The following is a 16,972-nucleotide window of genomic DNA, read 5'->3' as shown; positions in this document are numbered from 1 at the left end:
CCGAATCTGTTTGTTCTCTCACGTCTACTTGTTACTTCATTTCGAGAGGTTTAGGATGCGCACTTGATATCTACTCGGTGGACATGCAAGCTCTTCCACGGAAGGCTGCAGAATGTTTGGAATGTGGCGTTACACGAGGGTGATGAAGGTTGCGTGCGTTTGTCTTGTTTTCCTTCATGATGGATCGGAGGCCTCCATGTCGGTAGCGACTGGATTGATATTTATCGATCTCTATTAGGTCATTAACTATGGTTAGCCCGAGACCAACCGGGGTATTTGGTCCGCGTTGTGTTTTCTTCTCCAGAGTCTCATTATCATTATCACACCTACACCGAAGCCCCATCGTCAAAAGCCTTCTCCTTTTGACTCTGCTTGTTCTTGACACTTCCGGCAGTCCACTGGCGCATCTTCTTGCCCCAGAAGTAGAGAATCGGCAATCCAAGAGACAAGACGATGATTGCCTCCGCATAGAGTGCGAATGTTTGGAGGGGCCCTTTCTCGGCGATCCAGACAGTCGCCTTCGAGGCGATGAAGAAGGCGACGACAATGCGGAGTGAAGAAACATTGACAAGAACCGGTCTGCTAGTATGTTAGCCGTGCAATTTCACCAGGGCGGTTGAAATTGAACATACCCTGCCCATTGCGGGTAGCTCTCGACAATGAAGACATTGAGAATGGTCATGGTCGTCAAAAAAGCAAAGACGATCAAGAAAGAGCCAACCAGTAGGACAGCCCAGTGCATGTTCTGCTCACCCGCGGTTCCGAAGACGAAGCAGCCCGCCACTCCCGAAACGAGCGGCAGGATCAAGTTGGCAAGGTGATGCTCTGGCTCTCTGCTACCGCCCTGCCACCTCGTCACAGCGTTAGAAATCTTGTCAGCCACGGGACCACCGAAGACGTAGACTAGAGCTGATGCGGCGAAGAAGGGGAGTACGGTGAGACCGGTCCACTGGAACTGCCAGCCCTGGGCGAGGAGGGCAAACGGCGTGATCTGCTGAGCGGCCTGGTTGATGACAATCATGGAACTGTTGGCCAGCACGCCCCAGATGATGGCAGGGAAGTAAGTGGATCTGAGGGCATCGAACATGGACTTGGCGGCGCGCTTGAACTCGAAGCCGTTTTGGAAGACACCGATGTTGGTCCAGACGGTGCGTGGCGTGTAGTTGACATAATCGAGCTCCGGGCGGTTCTGGCCAGGCAGAAGAGGAACGGTGTTCTGACCACCTGCGATGGGTTAGCTGTGCTTGAGTGACACCCTTTGGGGTAGGGCGAGACATACTGAGCTCTTCCTGGGAACGAGTCCAGCGAGTCTCGGGCAAGAAGGCAATGAGTATGGCCCACGCCAAAATACCCATGCCAGAGGTGATGTAGTACAGCCACCTCCAGGTGTAGTTGGCGGATACCCATGGTGCTGCAACACCAAGACCGATGATGATGATACCCTGACTGGAGACTACGGCCGACATAGCCTTGTTTCTCTGGTGGATGAAGACCATGTCCTGAACAATCAGGGGAATCAGTGCCTCTACCGCACCCGCGCCCAGGCCCATGAGTGCTCTGGCAAGCAAGTGCTGTTGCAGGCTCGTACTGAAAGCAGCAAACAAGCCACCAGCCCAAGCACTAGTCGCAGCGAACAAGAGTACCGGTCTACGGCCGATCCAGATGGACGTGGGAACCAGGAAGTAGCTCGCAATACCGTTCGCCAGAAGGGGCATCGTGGCCAGGAGAGCGACTTCATCGAGGGAAGCTGGTTTGACGCCAGGTGGTACGACGGACATGGGATTGATGTTGAGACCGCTGCCGCCACTCTGGGCCTTGAAGTCGATGTTGTTGAGGATGCGCGGGTCGACACCCGAGTACTCGAGGATGAAGACGGGGAGGAGACCACCGATGACGACCTCTGCTGACAGGGCGAGGGCACCGACTGTGAGGGCTAGTCAGTCTCGAGTTGTTCTTTGTGTAGTTAATGGGACGCCTTACAGAAGCAAAGGGCACCGATTGCTGTCCATTTTCGCCATGCGGGGAGGTTCAGTGGATCTATTCAGCGTTCCATATCAGTCATCATTGCTCGTCGGTGTCAAACGGGAATTCACAGAACCCACCCTTGGGATCAGCCGTGGGCATCTACGCGTTGTCAGGAAAGCCTTCAAATCAAGAGGATATGTCAGACTTACAGGAATCAGCCTCAGCTGCCCGTCCACATAGAGATTTGTCGTACCGACGACCAGCGTCTCGTTCTTCTCATCGACCCCATCGTCGAACTCCGACACCGACACGGCGGGCGCGCGCTTAGGACCAGCCTGCTCATCCTGGAGCGGCCAGCGGTTGTTCGTCGTCATCTTGTCAGTTGTTGTGTTTTGCCGTGATGGAGTTAGAGCTGTAGCGCAATCCCACCGCTCCAAGATCCAAAGGTCAAGCTCGTCTTCCCGCCGGACGCCAGCGTAGCCTTATACTAGACCTGACATGCCCCCCTGTGGGTGATCGGTAGCAAGGGGAGGGGGATGATGAGTCGCAGGTTCGGAACGCCCTCTAAATTCCGAGCTGGGGTTGAATTAGAAGAGTTGGATCTATATCAAACAGGTCAAGGGAGGGAAGAAGGAGATATTAGAAAGAGCCGTGCGTTTGGATCTGTAGAATCCCCAGTTGCGTCTGGTCTTGTGTGCCTGTACTCGAATCGGAGACGTGCCTGGACGGATCTGTCGCATCAGGCGAACCGTCAATCGCACGACGCCCGCGACGGTGATCAACTACGCCAGTGACACTGGAGAGACAGGCTCAGACACGAGTGTACGATGCTGTCTCTGGGCAAAGTGGGTGTGTGTGTGTCTCCCTCCACATCCCGCCCGCCGGGGGCGGAAGAGGCCTCTCTCATGTTCACCCAAGTTCCCCTTTCTCCCCAAGCACGGGCGTGTCATGTTTCCACCTGACAAACGTTCGTCGCCGCGAGGCCGGGAGCTAGGATATCGAACCTTGAAAAAGCCCATGGTCTGTGATGCTGGTGTCTGTTTTCGGCAGTTGAAGAGTTTCTGGATCGCCTGATGGGGCGGTTGGGTGGTGCGGGCCGGGGAGCTAGGGCGAGACTAATTCGTCGTCGAAGCAGAGAGTCCCACGCCTAACACAATGGGATTCGTCTAGAATATTTGGCATGGCACAGCTGCGTCTTGCGCCTTGTAGGGATTGGGGCTCTTTGGGTACGGTGGGATAAGGGGGTGTGACTTGGTCTGGGGTTGGAATGCGGCATGCGACGGTTTGATCGACGTTCTCGCGCGCGCGAGATAAACCCTTGTCTGTCGTTCTTTGACGTCTTGAGATTCTTCACGCTTTCCATCATGCCTTAGGTAGACTGCATAGGGCTCCTAGCGTCCGCTCCATGGGGCTGATGTGGAGGTAATCTTAAATCAATCACCCTTTGAGCAGTGGCATACAGACGGCCAGTGTCTTTGAAAAGCTCTACCATGATCTTACCTGGAGTGAGCATTCTAGGAAAGCCGACGTCGGCTTAGGTAAACTCTCTCGATCTCAACTCGCTCGAGTCTTCATCGCATCACAACCGCGCGCGCCAGTTGGCCGGATCAACATCCTTCAAGTCCCATTGCATCGAAGACTTCAGACCGTTTCTTTCTTTCGGAACAAGTTGAGATGAAAACTAACAGAATACAGAGGGAAAAACAAACTTTTCTAGCATGGTAGCGAAGTCCACAAGCGACTATACTCAGACGCAACTTGTGTACTCCATACGGGTCGCGAAGAAAGGTTCTTGACTCAACGCATAAACGCAGCACCACCACCTTGTTACAGACCCCCGGTCCGAGTGCCTCAAGCCAACACAATTTAAGACGTATGGATCTCCAACAACTTCGACTCTTTCTTTTTTTGACCCAGCGCACGGATGGCGATGCAACGATACGCCGGGTTTGATACATGTCCACGTCCCAATCAAAGAGTCGACACTCACGAAAGCTGCACAATTGCATTGCAGACAACCTACGCAGTAAGTCGATATCACCACTGCAATATTCCAACCTGCCAAGAAGGGTACAATCCTGATGGTCTGACGACAGAGTTGACGACGACTACAACAACTATCGGTGGGTGACAAACTCTCATCGGCCCATATCCAAACCCCCGTACTGTTGTGTTACAACACCTTTCGTCTGAAGTACATCGACTGGTTTGTCTGGTCTCTGGGCTTGGCTCTCCTCCACCATGACTTCATGCCGGCGTTACACGTTTCGGTTTACCAATGAAGCAGGTATTGGCACACTCTAGCCTCTAGATAAGTCTCTTGTGCATGTATACATCTGTTTCTCTGCCAAGCCCACCGAATGGCCGAAGCCCTCTTGTCTGAGACTCTGAGCTGTGTGCCCCCGTCGTGATCGTCGCCGGTCGGCGCTCCATGTGTCGAGTCTGATGTTTCTTTCAGATGATACCTATCCGTCGGCTCATCCGTTGTGTGTCCTCAACTCCTCGCCGTCCACTTTCCGGTGCGGCGACCCGACTTGCTGGCTTTGGGTGGGCACTGCGTGTTCACTTGTGACGAGCCAAGGGCTGCTTACGAATCTACACGCACGGAGTGAAGTGATCGTCGAGAAGACCACTTGGACAGCAACCTCGAGTTTTGAAGTCATGTTTCGAAGAACACTCCGTCCGCTCAATACTACGCGGAGACTCTTCGACTGCAGCTACAAGACGATCAGCTTCGGCCGAACTCTTATTAAGCGGCGTTCCCTCGTGCGATATTCAGCGAATGCCACCTCTGCAAGTACTTGGCGTGGAGTATGATAGAGACTCACGACACGTCACGTCGTTGGAGCAATGCTCCCCACAATGGCTTGGCCATAACGATATCCCATGACCCATAGCGAGGTACTAGAAGCGAAGGTTTATTCGAATATTGCTTCCAAACGCCCACCCTTTGGTCGAATCTAGAATACATTGGTCATTCAAGTTTTGCCAACCTATAATCGGCCGTCCAAGTCCCATCTATTAGTAAGACTGTTGTGCTGTATGTCACTCTTGTCCGTCATCAGAAAGCCCAAAACATAACGCCATGCTTAGCCCCATCGTCCCTTTGCACACGATCTGACTCGCTTCTCGACACGCAACAACACTACCCAGCCAGAAATCTACCCCTCTGAAGCCGCTTTAGTTGTCACTCGCACCCAAGACTCTCGCAAGCAGTACGTAGAAGAATACGACACCGCCGGCGACGAGCAGTTTGTTCTGGTTCAGCCAACCACGTCCAGCATCTCGTTGTTGCACAACAGCGTCGACAACAGCCTGGGCTTGGTGGCCACTGCCGTTCCCGATACTAAGTTGGGGCCCGCAAGAGGCCCCTGCTACCGCTCCCGTCCTATTACCTGTCGCCAGGTCAATTTTGGTCTCCTTCATCCACTCCCAGTTGGCCTTGTCGACTTCGGGCCATTCGGATCGGAACTTTGCGCCGCCGTCACCGGCCTTGACGTTGCCCTTTGTTGCCACATTCGATTTTGCGTGGGATCCTCCGCCAGTTGAGTTCCACCACTTTGTTCGTGCTGCCAGCATCTTTCGTTCGACTTCTGTGCTGGATACGGAACCGGTCGTCATTTCCTCGCTGGTCATGAAGGATAGCAAGCCTATCAGAATGGTAGACACTTCCCAGGCAGGGTTGAAGGACTTGGGGTGAAAGTCGGAGATGGACAGGCAGAGGCGCGTAGAAGGCTGAAAGCGACCGGAAGGAGTGTGCATTCGGATAGCCGGGGGCGCGAAGGGGTAGTTGGGAGGGAAGACGAGAGTTCCCCAGTATTGGCCGCCATGGTATGGTGTGTTTTCAGGACCGGTGATGATATAGTGCCACCTTATTACCTGTTAGCATAGACATCTTACATGGATGCGATGGATGTTAACGTACTCGAGGATGTTGGTTTCAGAGGGGTGTGCCTCGATGTATGGTGGAGGGTTTTCGACGATGGTCTTGTACTCGCGTGTCAACTGTGTAGGAGTTAGTCTGATGGATCTTGTTGAAGTGATATCGGTAGACCTTACCCTCTTCTGTGCGGCTCTACTGGCGGCCATGGTTGCTGAGAAGTGCCGACGAAATGCTGTGGAATCGGGATCGACGGTCGGCGGCGAACGACGTAATGGAGAGCACGATCAGTGAACAGTGGCGGGTAGCCGGTTGAGAGAGCGAAGAGAATGATATGGGTAATGTACAGAAGATTGGAATCGAAACGACTGAATATACGCAGTTGGATGCAGATGCACTGCTCTCTTTCGACTGTTGGTTTGTATTGTGTTGGGGTTGTTGTTGATATAGGATGAGCGAATGGGTAACGGAGATGGAATGCGGCAAGGCTGTGACAAGTGCCGCCAGTGCGTTGTCCACCCAAGGTGCTTTTGGGGGGGCTTGAGGCGCCCTCGGGGTGCGTCAAAACGTAGAGACACAGAGACGGAAAAAGATACGTATCTCCGGTGTCCGGTGAGTCCACGCCGACGTTCCGCCACAGAATTATGTCACTGGTCAGAATAGTGGACCCTCATCAGCCATAATCAGTGACCTGCGCCACAGTGTTTCCACCAATTTCCATTGGAAGAGTGGCTTGCTGATATGTGGCTGAAGAGCAGAGAGAAAGGTACGTACTGCAGTGGACAGAGCTTCCAGAATGTGGCTGGAGCTTCCTCTCCCGAGTCCCCCAGAAGCCCCACCGAGAGTGACCTCGCCCCGATCCGTTCCCTTGCGCCCGTGCAGCATCTCGAAATTCAACCGAAGCTCTCCGGGCTCGTGTGATTTTTGTCTTGTCCACCCACTTACAAGCTATAACGTTAAGCTCCCATCTGTCATAACTCCCACCAAAGCTCCAATGGCTTCCAAGACCCATGCGAGCGGAAGCTCTGTAAAGTCACCCGCCTTCTCAATTGTCTTTGAACCATCCAACAAAAGCTAATGGAACCCACGCTTTTCTTAGGCTTCCAACCCGATTGGCAAGCTCCAGACCGGACCCGATGCCTTGCGCAATGAGGCAGAATCCTCGGCCGAGTTCGAGAAGCTCCAGGAAGAGGCCAAAATCAGAAGACTGCAACAATTGGTACGCTACAATTCTTCTCACGTCGACGATTCCCGACCTTGCTAATGCGCCTAGTAGCTCTCCGACCAGAACTCGCAGCCCATGACCATCAATCGCTTGCAGGTCCACGGCGCTACCAACACCCGAAGAGGCTTCCTCGACCCCATCTTCAACCCGCTCCTGACCGAGGATGTCAACAGCTCCTCTACACTTGGCGAGGTAGCGGCGCGATTGGGCGACGCTAGAGGAAAGCTGGAGAGACTCGGTATGAGCAGCATAGGCCCTTGGGGAAACGGCATGGTCTAACACTCGCTCCTAGGCATCTTCCACCCCGATGTCAAGGTCCATCTTAGCAACGCCAACAACACCGATGCCTCGTCCACCCCCACCGACGTCGACGTCGATGTCGTCGTCAAGGAGCTCTCCCGCTACAAGTTCAACGCCGGAACTGATGTCGGAAACAGCGAAGGCTCCGCTTATACCTCCTTGCTCTGGCGCAACATCTTTGGCGGTGCCGAGCAGCTCACTGTCAATGCCAGTGCTGGTACACGAACTCGTTCCGCATACAGTGCAACCTTGAGCGCACCGGTCCAAAGCAACCCCGATACGAGAATCGCACTCGAGGGCCTGGCTTCCGCCACCGATAAGTCATGGGCAGCCCACGAGGAGGTTCTGAAGGGAGGAAACCTGCGCTTCTCATGGCTCTCTGGCCTCAAGGACATGCACACGGTCGAATATTCGGGCATCTGGCGTCAAGTTACCGGTCTCCGTGACAGTGCCAGTCCCACCGTCCGTGCCGATGCCGGAGACTCCGTAAAGAGCTCCATCAAGCATACATATCAGAGAGACGAGAGAGATAACCCGCAACTCCCGCAAAGCGGCTACGTACTGAAGTCTGTTTGGGAGCTGGCTGGTCTCGGCCCCCTAGGCGGCGACGTCGCCTTCTCCAAGAGCGAATGGGAGGTGGGCGGTGCGCTGCCTGTCCCCGTTCCTGGCGTGGAGGGACCATCCGGAATCTCGATTGGTGGAGGAATGAGGTTCGGTATGCTATACCCGCTTCCCCTAGGCTTTTCCTCCGAGGGCAAGTCTCAGCCGAGCCGCATCAACGACAGATTCCAGCTCGGTGGGCCCACCGACGTCCGCGGTTTCCACTACGGAGGTCTTGGACCTCACGACGGATCGGACTCAGTCGGAGGAGACATCTTCGCAGCTGGCAGCGTGAACATGCTGTTCCCTCTGCCTTACAAGGGCCCCGACTCCTCTCTTCGCTTCCAAGTATTTGCCAACGGTGGTAGATTGGTTGCAATGAAGAACAAGGGCAAGACTGGTGCTTCAGCCACTGAGGGTCTCGACGCCAAAAGTGTCGCAGGCAGCGCATGGAGAGCGTTGAATGACCTGACGACTGGTCTGCCATCAACAGCCGCTGGTGTTGGTCTGGTCTACGCTCATCCTGTTGCTCGTTTCGAGCTCAACTTCAGTCTCCCGTTGGTGCTAAGACGCGGCGAGCAGGGTACCAAGGGGCTGCAGGTCGGGGTCGGCATCAACTTCTTGTAAAGGTCTCATTTCCGACGTACTGATAAAGTTACCGTGCCGGTATACAGCACAGCCTAGCCAGGCCACATTGTACAACAAAATCATTGTAGATACTCTCTAATTGGAAGATTACAACATGAAATGCCCACCGAGTTTCCGAACACTTCGGAGCCGGGCTTTTTATTCCACGTCACCTCCGTCCGTCGCGCGATGTCTATCCCTTCCGACGGTCCTACTACGGTCTCTACTAGCTTATTCAGCGCAAACCTGGGATTTTACTGTCGGCCTCCGATCGCCGGGACTCTTCCGTCCTACAAGGATGTCGTGGAACTTGGAAGCCATCGTGGCATTGTTGCAGCGCCGGCATAAGGGTTCCAATAGTCAATCGGCACGAAATCCTTCCAGAATATCCCATTCGCTGGATTTCGGCCTCCGGATGGTCGACTGCAGGGGTAGGACATCAGCTCCAGGATAGGAAGTTGAGCCAGCGCAGAAGCGACCTCAAAGTCTATGGGCGATGTAACGTACAGTTCCCCCCCACCGCAGCTCTGCCGCCCTCGTGTAAAATGCGCGGCTGGTTTCTTGGGGGCTGGGCAGGGTAATCACAGCATTCTGGACGTTTTCTCCGTTGGTTCCAAATTACACCTTCCAGGGGAGCGATGTACTTTGGCGCTGATTATACCCTGCTGACAACTGCATCCCACGCCAGATACAGGTTGACGATTCCAACCTTTGCGGATTCCATGACTCGCTGATCACTGTACGAGCCAGGTCCCCGGATATAGGCTGCATGTAAGACGGCAACAATGTTACCACTGAGATGATACGAATAAGAACATGTCGTCTGCTGTCGAAGGCTAGTGTGCTGCAATCACGCCACCTTCGACGTTCTCAAGTCATCGAGTACAATGCGGCTTCTCTCTTCTCTGTCCCTGCTCGTCACGACGGCTTCCGCCCTCACCGTGAGAGTCCCATCCGTTGCGGAGGACTTGAAGACGCTTGTAGCAGCATCGTCATCAGTAGCTGTTGACCTCCGCGCGAGATGGAGTACATACCATGCTCCCATCCCGTCCATCGTGGTGAATGTAACGACTGAGAAGGATGTTGGCGCCGTCGTGAGTTGTCCCATCAGAAGCCGCATCATGAACTATATTTTCTGACTTTTGTACCAGGTTAAATACTGTGCGAGCCGCAAGATACCCTTCACTGCTCAGAACGGCGGTAACGGCTGGGGCAAGACATTCAACCTCGGTAACAACGGAGTCATCATCAACTTGGCTGGTCTGAATGCCGTCTTTTTCAGCAAGACAAAGACGGAAGCCACTATTGGAGGCGGGGCCATCATTGGCGACACAATTAAAGCAGCCAATGCTGCTGGCGTATTGGTCCAGACGGGCAACTGCAACTGTGTCGGCGCCCTCGGTGCCATCCTAGGAGGCGGTTATGGTGAGTCAAGGACACTGACGATCCAAGACGGGCTCTGAACTAACAGCATGACAGGAAACCAAATGGGAGAAGTCGGCTTCGGCGTTGATAATGTGCTCTCCATGCGCGTCGCAGTCGCCAGCGGAGAGATCCTCACAGCCTCGCCGACATCCAACCCAGACCTCTTCTGGGCCCTCCGTGGTGCCGGACCCAACTTTGGCATCGTCATCTCGGCGACGGTCAAGGCGCGACCCATGCCGGCCGAAGGCCGCAACGCCTGGCTCATGAACCTCTTCTTCTCGCCGGACAAGCTCCCGCAAGTCGCCCAAGCCATCCAAGACCTGCCTCTGAAACCGGAGCAGGTCGTCTACCTCGTTCTCACCAACTCGGGACCGCCATCTAATGCCCCCGCCGTCCTCGTCACCGGGTTCCTGCGCCAAGGTAATGACGTAAGTGGACTTGCGGCGTTCGCGCCGTTGTATAAGCTGGGGCCGATCTCGAATAGCAGCAGCGTAGCCGGGTACGAAGGCTGGAACGCGGGCAACGACAACTTTTGCGCGCGCGAGGAGCGCAAGCCGGCGCACAGCACGACCATTAACCACATGCAGCCCGAGACGTGGCCGGCGATATGGGACCTGTACACGAAATTTCAGACCAAGGGGCCCAACTCGACCGTGCTGATTGAGCGGTATAACCTGACCAAGGCGCAGTCTGTACCCAAGGGGTCTGCGGCGCTGCAGGAGGCGTTGAGGAGGGATGCGTTTGCGCAGGCGATTGTGATTCCTTGGTACACTGATGCTTCACTGGACGGCGAGGCGGAGACGTTTGCGAGCAAGGTTAGGGATATCTGGAGCTATTCGCCGAGTGCGGTGGCTAACCCGACGTGTGTTAACTTTGCGCACGGTGATGAGACGCCTGAGGCGGTGTATGGGTCGAGTTTGACGAGGTTGAGGGAGCTGAAGAAGAAATGGGATCCTTTGGGGGCTTTTAATCAGTGGTTCCCAGTTGAGGCATGAGATATAGGGTCGTCAGAGTTTGAATAGAACCTTTTGAATTTCATTACTACTGCTCTGGGTAAAACCACTCTCGCCTCGTTTGCGTTCATACGACTTTAGTGGATCGAGGTGCCAAATCTCATGACTCCAGCTTCTGGGCAGGACCACGCTCTACTTGTTTGCGTTCAGTGGTCCGAGGTACTACCCGTACCGTGAGAACTCCCTGTGAAAACTCTCCGACTCTTCATTGACGGTTTTGGGTCCAATTGCGGATGCTGCCGACTCTGTAGCTCCATCCGATCTTGATGGCTAGAGCCACCATCCAGATAGCGGCATATGAACGAAGGTGGTGTTTAGTAATTGTGGACTAAGCATCAGAAATGACTCTTGAGCTAGGTACTCGGATAGGCAGCGATGGGTATCAAAGGATAGTCGGGCATCGCGAACCTCGATCATTGTTTTCCATCCGTACTTATCTTGACGGCGCTGATGTCAAGAGCACGTACTTCCGATCATTTGATCAGTGAAATCTCCCTAAGTCCCTCGCGCATAAGGCGTTTCCATCTCTTCTACATCATTTTCCCAACCTTTTCATGTCAAGATTCTGAACTAGGTAGCCGATGAGAGGTACATGACTAGCTAAGACTGTCCATAGAAGGTTTAAATGTGTGCAGTGAATGTGGACTGTAAGCATTGCGAATAATGTCAGATCCAAGTCCGGGCTCCATTTGGAAAATACGGCCCCACATCGACTCCGGGTGCAGATACACCGGACCGGTAGTCTGGGATTCGATCATGAATCGGACGGGACCTGAATCGGATTCTGGTCCGATGAGTAAGATCCCAGCAGCGGATGGAGGGGTCTGGATTTAAGTGGCCCAGTGTCTCGGACACAGCAGTTGGTGGTCTGACGTCGTTGGTAAAGTACTGCTGACATAATCCATGATTGTACCTTGATGACAACCGGACAGTTGGTGGAGGGAGGTGCGCCCGAAGGTGAGGTAGCTTCAACGGTAGTGTACCGGCCGCCGTGGTGGCTTGGGAGATGGGAAGCTATTTTTGTGGCCACCACGGACCTGACCGCCAAAGAAGCTCGGTCGGTCGGCCGGTCAGGGCCTCAGAGGTGCAGCCGCTAAGATACCGGTACCTACCTTAGGGATGGCGTTGAGTCTTTTGTCAGATTGTGGTGTGACTTGCAGCGCACCAACTGTCAAAGACCCGGAGCTAAGGACAAGTGATGATGATTTGTTTGTCGGGGCATGGCCGGGGAGAGATGAGGATGCAAACAAAACAACAAACGGATCTAGCCGTGTCAATGACTCCTCCAAGGGACGGCTTCATGCATCCCTTGGTGTCTTTGCTGGATATGAATTGCAAGAAGGTCTGTTCCCGCGCACATTGTCTACGCATTACCAGGTGAAAGGGGATGGATAATGTAGGCTCGTCCTTGGATTCTTTCAACTCTATCAAGGGCCCCATCGGAATTCAAGGTGAAGTGAGTTGACCCGAGGTGAGCTTCCCCTTCACCTCTCCAGGTGAGTGAGGTGCCTTCCATCCAATCGGTCGGTACGTGCTTCTTATAGTGGGTCGTGGCTGTAGCTCTTCGGGTCCAGCCAATTTCGAGCCAATGAGAGTGAGGAAGGGAAGCTCGAAGCTCTGAATACGTACCGGGAAGATCGAACCGCTTTTATTCTTTTGTGTCTTCTCTGAGGTTCTTGCGGGGGTTAAAATTTTGTGACGCAGCCCCGGTTTTTGTCATCATCGGTTTTTTTTTTTTTTTTTCGGTCTCTGTTTTTTTTTTTCTTGACCCAGGCAGGCACCGGCACACGATCTGTGAGTGAGCACTGAGTGCTCCCTGACCCAGCTTCAATATCCTCCCGGGTAGGAGCAGGAGGCAAGAACTCCAGCTAAGGTGCAGTTCTTTCCTGGGCTGGGTGGATGCCTAAGTATCTATCTGCGTACAGGAAGGTACGGATACCTGACGCCTCATTGACTTCTTTCTACGTGACCAACATCCCAAGACCTTACCTGAATAGAAACGGTCAAGCAAGGCAAGGACGGAAGCTTGCTCGCACCTTCCTTCTTCCCGTCTTATTAATCGGTGGCTCTTGGACGTTTTTTTCTCACCTCCACCAACAACACCCAAGTGACCTGTGACCCAACAGTCAACATTAACACCCCGTCATCCAAAGGGCCAAGGACGTCAAGACTCAAACGGCCCGTCTTCTTGTCTTCTTCTTCTTCTTCTTCTTCTTCGTCCTTCTACCCCTTGGTCCTTTCTCTCCTCCCCTTCATCCACTTTCTTGTGCTTGACATCCCATTGTCACGCCTCTTTCACCACGCTTGGGGGACTCTCCACTCTACTCCCTCACAGCTCCCCTCTCCTCATCCGTCCGTACGGATACCTTGACCTTGCCTTACCTCATCACGCAGCACCGCCTGAAGCTGCTCGCTGCTCTGTCGTGCCTCGCTTTGGCATAACCCCCTCCCACTTCTCTTCTTTTCCCTCCTTGCCTCTCGCTATTTTGTTTCCTGCTTCCTCCTGCATTCGCCATCTGGAGACATTGGTGGCACGCATCAACACCCGCATATCCCTTCTATCATGCGCAGCCCCTACCCAAGAGAGGCTCCTCCCACCCTGCACAGAAAGAGTCACTAGCTCTGCTTGACAGTTGCCTTGCCCCCCCATCCCAAGGCCACACCACACGACGTACAATTTGCGATTCTCCCATCCAGCTCGACCGCTCGTTTTTCCCTCAGAGATATCCACTTTCTCCTCGGAGTAGTGTAGGCAGTCCACTCTGAGAAGAAACTGCCCTGGATCTGTCTGCGCTTCTGGAATACTGCCGCTATCGCCGAACCGACCACAGCTGCTACCGCCTACCGCCTACCGCGAACCACCCCCGGCTCCTATTCCTTGTGTGGCCCCGGCACACACAGCAGCCCATCATCCACTTTCAATCTTGGGGCCCGTCCCGCCAAGTCAAAGACCGCTTCTCCTGCGCTGCGGGCTCAACAGCACCCTCCCAACATCACCACCACACAACCCTCCCGCCTAGCCCCGTCCACCATGGCTCCCAACGGCAATCCGAAGGCGAGGAACGGTGCCGGTGTCGCCCATGGACGGCCCAACGCTGCAAGGCGTGTGGTTCCCGTCATTCCTCTCCCCATGGACCGTCGCGTCAAGGCCAATGCGGCTGCAAAGCAGGCCGCCGCTGCTGCCCAAGCCGCCACTATTGCGACCCTTCCTCGACCCGCCGTCACGAACGGCTCTTCCTTGAAAATCCAGCACGACGTCGACTCTGCCCCCAACACGCCCAAGACCATCGATCTCGAAATTGCCACCCACGAAAACGACAAGGAAAAGCCTGTAACTGCCAGCAATGGTGCTGAGGAGACGCCCTCGCCTGCCGACGTGGAAGTCGATGACACAAAGGATCGCGAAGGTACGCAGCAATTTTTTGCCAGGCTTCAAACGCACTCGGAGAATATCACACTTACTCTTCTCTACTAGCTACCGATTCTCAGGAGTCCTCTGCCGCCATCCCGACCCCATCCACGACCGAAGAGTCCGAATCGACCGACAAAACCGCCGCCGACCAAGACCCCCCCCGCTCTGCTGAAGAGCCTGTTCGAGGTATGCCCGCCCTTGGCATTTGCAACTCCGGTCACCACCTCTCACACACCGCATGCAATAATCACCTCACCTCTCCGCCCGCGGCGGTCCGAGTTACGAAGAAGGGTAGGAGCCTTCAATCTTGCGATGCTGTCACGCCGCAAAGCCCTAACCACAATGTTACAGACAACGCTCGTCAGCAGCATCCGTCGACGTTCCGACCCCCTCCCGTCATCCCTCCCACGCGTTACAACATGCCACCCAATGGTCACAATGGCTCGCGCCCTTCTCCCGTCGTCATCAACGGCACTTCTCACCGGGGCCCTCGATCGGTCCATAACGGTCCCCCACACATGCATGGCTCGCGTCCCAGCAACGGAAGCCTCCAGTTTGGAGGTTTCGCGTCCAACTCGTCTTCTCCAGCGCCTCCTCACTCTGGAGGCTTCATGCCCCCTCCCGGCATGCCCCTCCCCGACGGACGGTCCTTCAGCGGTGCGGCCAACGGTTTCCACCGCCAGATGCCCTACGGTACCGAGTTTGTTCCTGGCACAGGTGTAGATGGATTCGGTCGACCTGTTCCAGGCTATGGAGGCATGGAGCAGTACCCTCCTCATCTCAACGGTGGCTACGGACCTTCGACTCCTCATAGTTTCCAGGGGTCGCACTCTTCGGCCCATGCGGATGACACTGGTGCCTACAACCACTACCCCGCGCCAGGCGTCCCCAACGGTACGGCACATGTCGATGACGCTTGCCCTCACCCTCCTCCGGCCGGAGCTTTCGGTGTACCGCCCCAGCGAATGATGCCAGGGCCCATCCCGCCTCCGCATATGATGCACCCCGGCCACGAGCACCAGGGATTGGACGATATGGCCGCCTATCTGCGATCGCAGTTTAGAGACCCTGCCTTTGCCGACTGCACCCTGGAGCTTCGCTACCTCGACGACCGCGCTCCTCCCGTTCGCCTTCCAGGTCACCGTCTTGTTCTTGCCAGAAGCCAAGCCGTCCGCAACGTTCTAGAGGCCGATAATGTCGAATCCAGCTCGCCCGGCGCTAACCGCACCATCCTCCTGCAGTCCGATGACAAGTACCTCCGATCCGACGCCTTCTGGATGGCCGTCCAGCACCTGTACGCCTTCCCGCTCTTGGATATGCCTGAGCCAGCTTCCAATGGCAACTTCACCATGGCCGGCAACGCCGATGACCGCTTCGACTTTGCCCTTGGCTATGCTGCCGCCGGCCATATCCTGGCGTGGCAGCCAATTGTCTTCCGTGGCCTGGAGATAGCGTCTCATTCCCTGAGCTGGTCGACGATTGAGCGTGCCCTTGGCTTCGCTCTCGCCGATCTGCCAAGTCGCGCTTCAGCTGACAGGCATAGCCAGTTCGTCTATGGCGAGCCTGTCCACGTTTTAATGAATAGCATTATCTCGTTCATCATCAACAACTTCCCGCCCGACTTCACCTTGGACACGTCTGTCGCCGATCCTGAGCGCTTTGCCCGACTTCCTATTGCCTCGACATCGCTTCCACCCCGCGAAGGAACACCCACCATTGCTCGCGGAACGGCAGGTCAAGACCGTCGCTCTCGGCCCATGCACATCCAATTCGGCGACCTCGCTCTGGGCCCCGACAACACATCGAACGGCTCGGATTCGACCTCACAATCCTCCCAGCAAAACAGCATCCGGTCGACGCTCTCAGCCATTCTCATCAACCTCCCGTTTGCGTACTTGAAGCCAGCCCTCGAGTCCAGTGGCTATGGTAATGTCAATGGATGGGCGAACGTTGAGGCTCGGCACCACATTATGAGGGCCGTCGTTTCTGAGCGGGAGATCAGACGCTCGAAAGTGATTGAGGCGGTCAGATCTGGTGCGGTGCCGCATGCCGAGTCTATCTTGTATAGCCTGCAGAGTGCGGATCCCCGTCAGAATGAGGAGTGGCATGCCCTTGGCTGGCGCGAGGACGTGGTCTCGTACGTTAACGGCGACGCGCCGTCTCTCGGCCGGCAGTGGGTTCCATTGATGGCGCCGCAGCAGCAGCAAAACGGCACCAACCACGTTGAGGCTACCAGCCGAGCGGCCTATCCTTGAGACGGTGCAATCGGGCAAGCGGGGATTACGATGTTACGACACGGAAACTAAAAAAAACCAACAAACAGTGGATGACCCGCAGTGGACTGCAATCGCATTTGCATGATGGAGTATAAAAAGCGGCAGCAATACCTTTTCTCAGGTTTAGGGCGAAGGTTTCGGCATTGCATATGGTGTTGGCAGTTTTCTCTTTTTCTTTTTGGCATTGGAGCCAGAACATAAAAGCTTTGAGAAGCGCGCGGGCAGTCTCGCTCAGCGCCTTTTTTTATT

At 55.0% G+C, this 16,972-nt stretch overlaps 5 protein-coding genes across 5 annotated transcripts; 3 read left to right on the top strand and 2 right to left on the bottom strand.

Moving 5' to 3' along the window:
• Positions 1-158: 158 nt before the first annotated feature.
• On the bottom strand, positions 159-2,543 carry BDZ83DRAFT_412723 (major facilitator superfamily transporter). The gene is made up of 6 exons (XM_060502927.1): positions 2,175-2,543; positions 2,103-2,124; positions 1,981-2,037; positions 1,280-1,924; positions 633-1,224; positions 159-579 (listed from the first exon to the last, which is right to left on the bottom strand). The coding sequence occupies exons 1-6, from the start codon at positions 2,337-2,339 to the stop codon at positions 327-329; spliced, it is 1,734 nt and encodes a 577-aa protein (XP_060362847.1). The 5' UTR covers positions 2,340-2,543; the 3' UTR covers positions 159-326.
• Positions 2,544-5,003: 2,460 nt separating this feature from the next.
• On the bottom strand, positions 5,004-6,179 carry BDZ83DRAFT_412683 (ubiquitin-conjugating enzyme). The gene is made up of 3 exons (XM_060502926.1): positions 6,025-6,179; positions 5,891-5,970; positions 5,004-5,836 (listed from the first exon to the last, which is right to left on the bottom strand). The coding sequence occupies exons 1-3, from the start codon at positions 6,052-6,054 to the stop codon at positions 5,146-5,148; spliced, it is 801 nt and encodes a 266-aa protein (XP_060362846.1). The 5' UTR covers positions 6,055-6,179; the 3' UTR covers positions 5,004-5,145.
• Positions 6,180-6,839: 660 nt separating this feature from the next.
• BDZ83DRAFT_754065 (surface antigen) lies at positions 6,840-8,597 on the top strand (the record flags this gene model as incomplete). The annotated part of the gene is made up of 4 exons (XM_060514434.1): positions 6,840-6,872; positions 6,945-7,064; positions 7,122-7,308; positions 7,363-8,597. 4 exons carry the CDS (start codon positions 6,840-6,842, stop codon positions 8,595-8,597), a joined length of 1,575 nt encoding a protein of 524 aa, XP_060362845.1.
• Positions 8,598-9,375: 778 nt separating this feature from the next.
• Positions 9,376-11,047, top strand: BDZ83DRAFT_412660 (FAD binding domain-containing protein). Its single transcript, XM_060502925.1, has 3 exons — positions 9,376-9,691; positions 9,749-10,022; positions 10,077-11,047. The coding sequence occupies exons 1-3, from the start codon at positions 9,485-9,487 to the stop codon at positions 11,015-11,017; spliced, it is 1,422 nt and encodes a 473-aa protein (XP_060362844.1). The 5' UTR covers positions 9,376-9,484; the 3' UTR covers positions 11,018-11,047.
• Positions 11,048-13,876: 2,829 nt separating this feature from the next.
• On the top strand, positions 13,877-16,715 carry BDZ83DRAFT_412617 (uncharacterized protein). Its single transcript, XM_060502924.1, has 3 exons — positions 13,877-14,442; positions 14,511-14,738; positions 14,799-16,715. Exons 1-3 carry the CDS (start codon positions 14,067-14,069, stop codon positions 16,700-16,702), a joined length of 2,508 nt encoding a protein of 835 aa, XP_060362843.1. The 5' UTR covers positions 13,877-14,066; the 3' UTR covers positions 16,703-16,715.
• Positions 16,716-16,972: the final 257 nt, after the last annotated feature.

The sequence above is a fragment of the Colletotrichum acutatum genome (genome assembly GCF_030867785.1).
Source record: "Colletotrichum acutatum strain CBS 112980 chromosome Unknown BDZ83scaffold_74, whole genome shotgun sequence".
NCBI classification, from domain to species: Eukaryota; Fungi; Ascomycota; class Sordariomycetes; order Glomerellales; family Glomerellaceae; genus Colletotrichum; species Colletotrichum acutatum.
The sequence above is the reverse complement of the archived record's forward strand: the minus strand, read 5'-3'. Positions and strand labels throughout refer to the sequence as shown.

Bases quoted from the DNA above. Each gene is read 5' to 3' on its own strand.
- BDZ83DRAFT_412723 (XM_060502927.1), bottom strand. From the start codon at position 2,339: ATGACGACGAACAACCGCTGGCCGCTCCAGGATGAGCAGGCTGGTCCT. The intron at 1,925-1,980 runs GTAAGGCGTCCC...TAGCCCTCACAG, and splicing joins AATCGGTGCCCTTTGCTTCT to TCGGTGCCCTCGCCCTGTCA. The intron at 1,225-1,279 runs GTATGTCTCGCC...AACCCATCGCAG, and splicing joins TCGTTCCCAGGAAGAGCTCA to GTGGTCAGAACACCGTTCCT.
- BDZ83DRAFT_412660 (XM_060502925.1), top strand. From the start codon at position 9,485: ATGCGGCTTCTCTCTTCTCTGTCCCTGCTCGTCACGACGGCTTCCGCC. The intron at 9,692-9,748 runs GTGAGTTGTCCC...CTTTTGTACCAG, and splicing joins AGAAGGATGTTGGCGCCGTC to GTTAAATACTGTGCGAGCCG. The intron at 10,023-10,076 runs GTGAGTCAAGGA...ACAGCATGACAG, and splicing joins CATCCTAGGAGGCGGTTATG to GAAACCAAATGGGAGAAGTC.
- BDZ83DRAFT_412617 (XM_060502924.1), top strand. From the start codon at position 14,067: ATGGCTCCCAACGGCAATCCGAAGGCGAGGAACGGTGCCGGTGTCGCC. The intron at 14,443-14,510 runs GTACGCAGCAAT...CTTCTCTACTAG, and splicing joins TGACACAAAGGATCGCGAAG to CTACCGATTCTCAGGAGTCC. The intron at 14,739-14,798 runs GTAGGAGCCTTC...ACAATGTTACAG, and splicing joins GGTCCGAGTTACGAAGAAGG to ACAACGCTCGTCAGCAGCAT.
- BDZ83DRAFT_412683 (XM_060502926.1), bottom strand. From the start codon at position 6,054: ATGGCCGCCAGTAGAGCCGCACAGAAGAGG. The intron at 5,971-6,024 runs GTAAGGTCTACC...ACTCCTACACAG, and splicing joins GTAGAGCCGCACAGAAGAGG to TTGACACGCGAGTACAAGAC. The intron at 5,837-5,890 runs GTACGTTAACAT...ACAGGTAATAAG, and splicing joins TCTGAAACCAACATCCTCGA to GTGGCACTATATCATCACCG.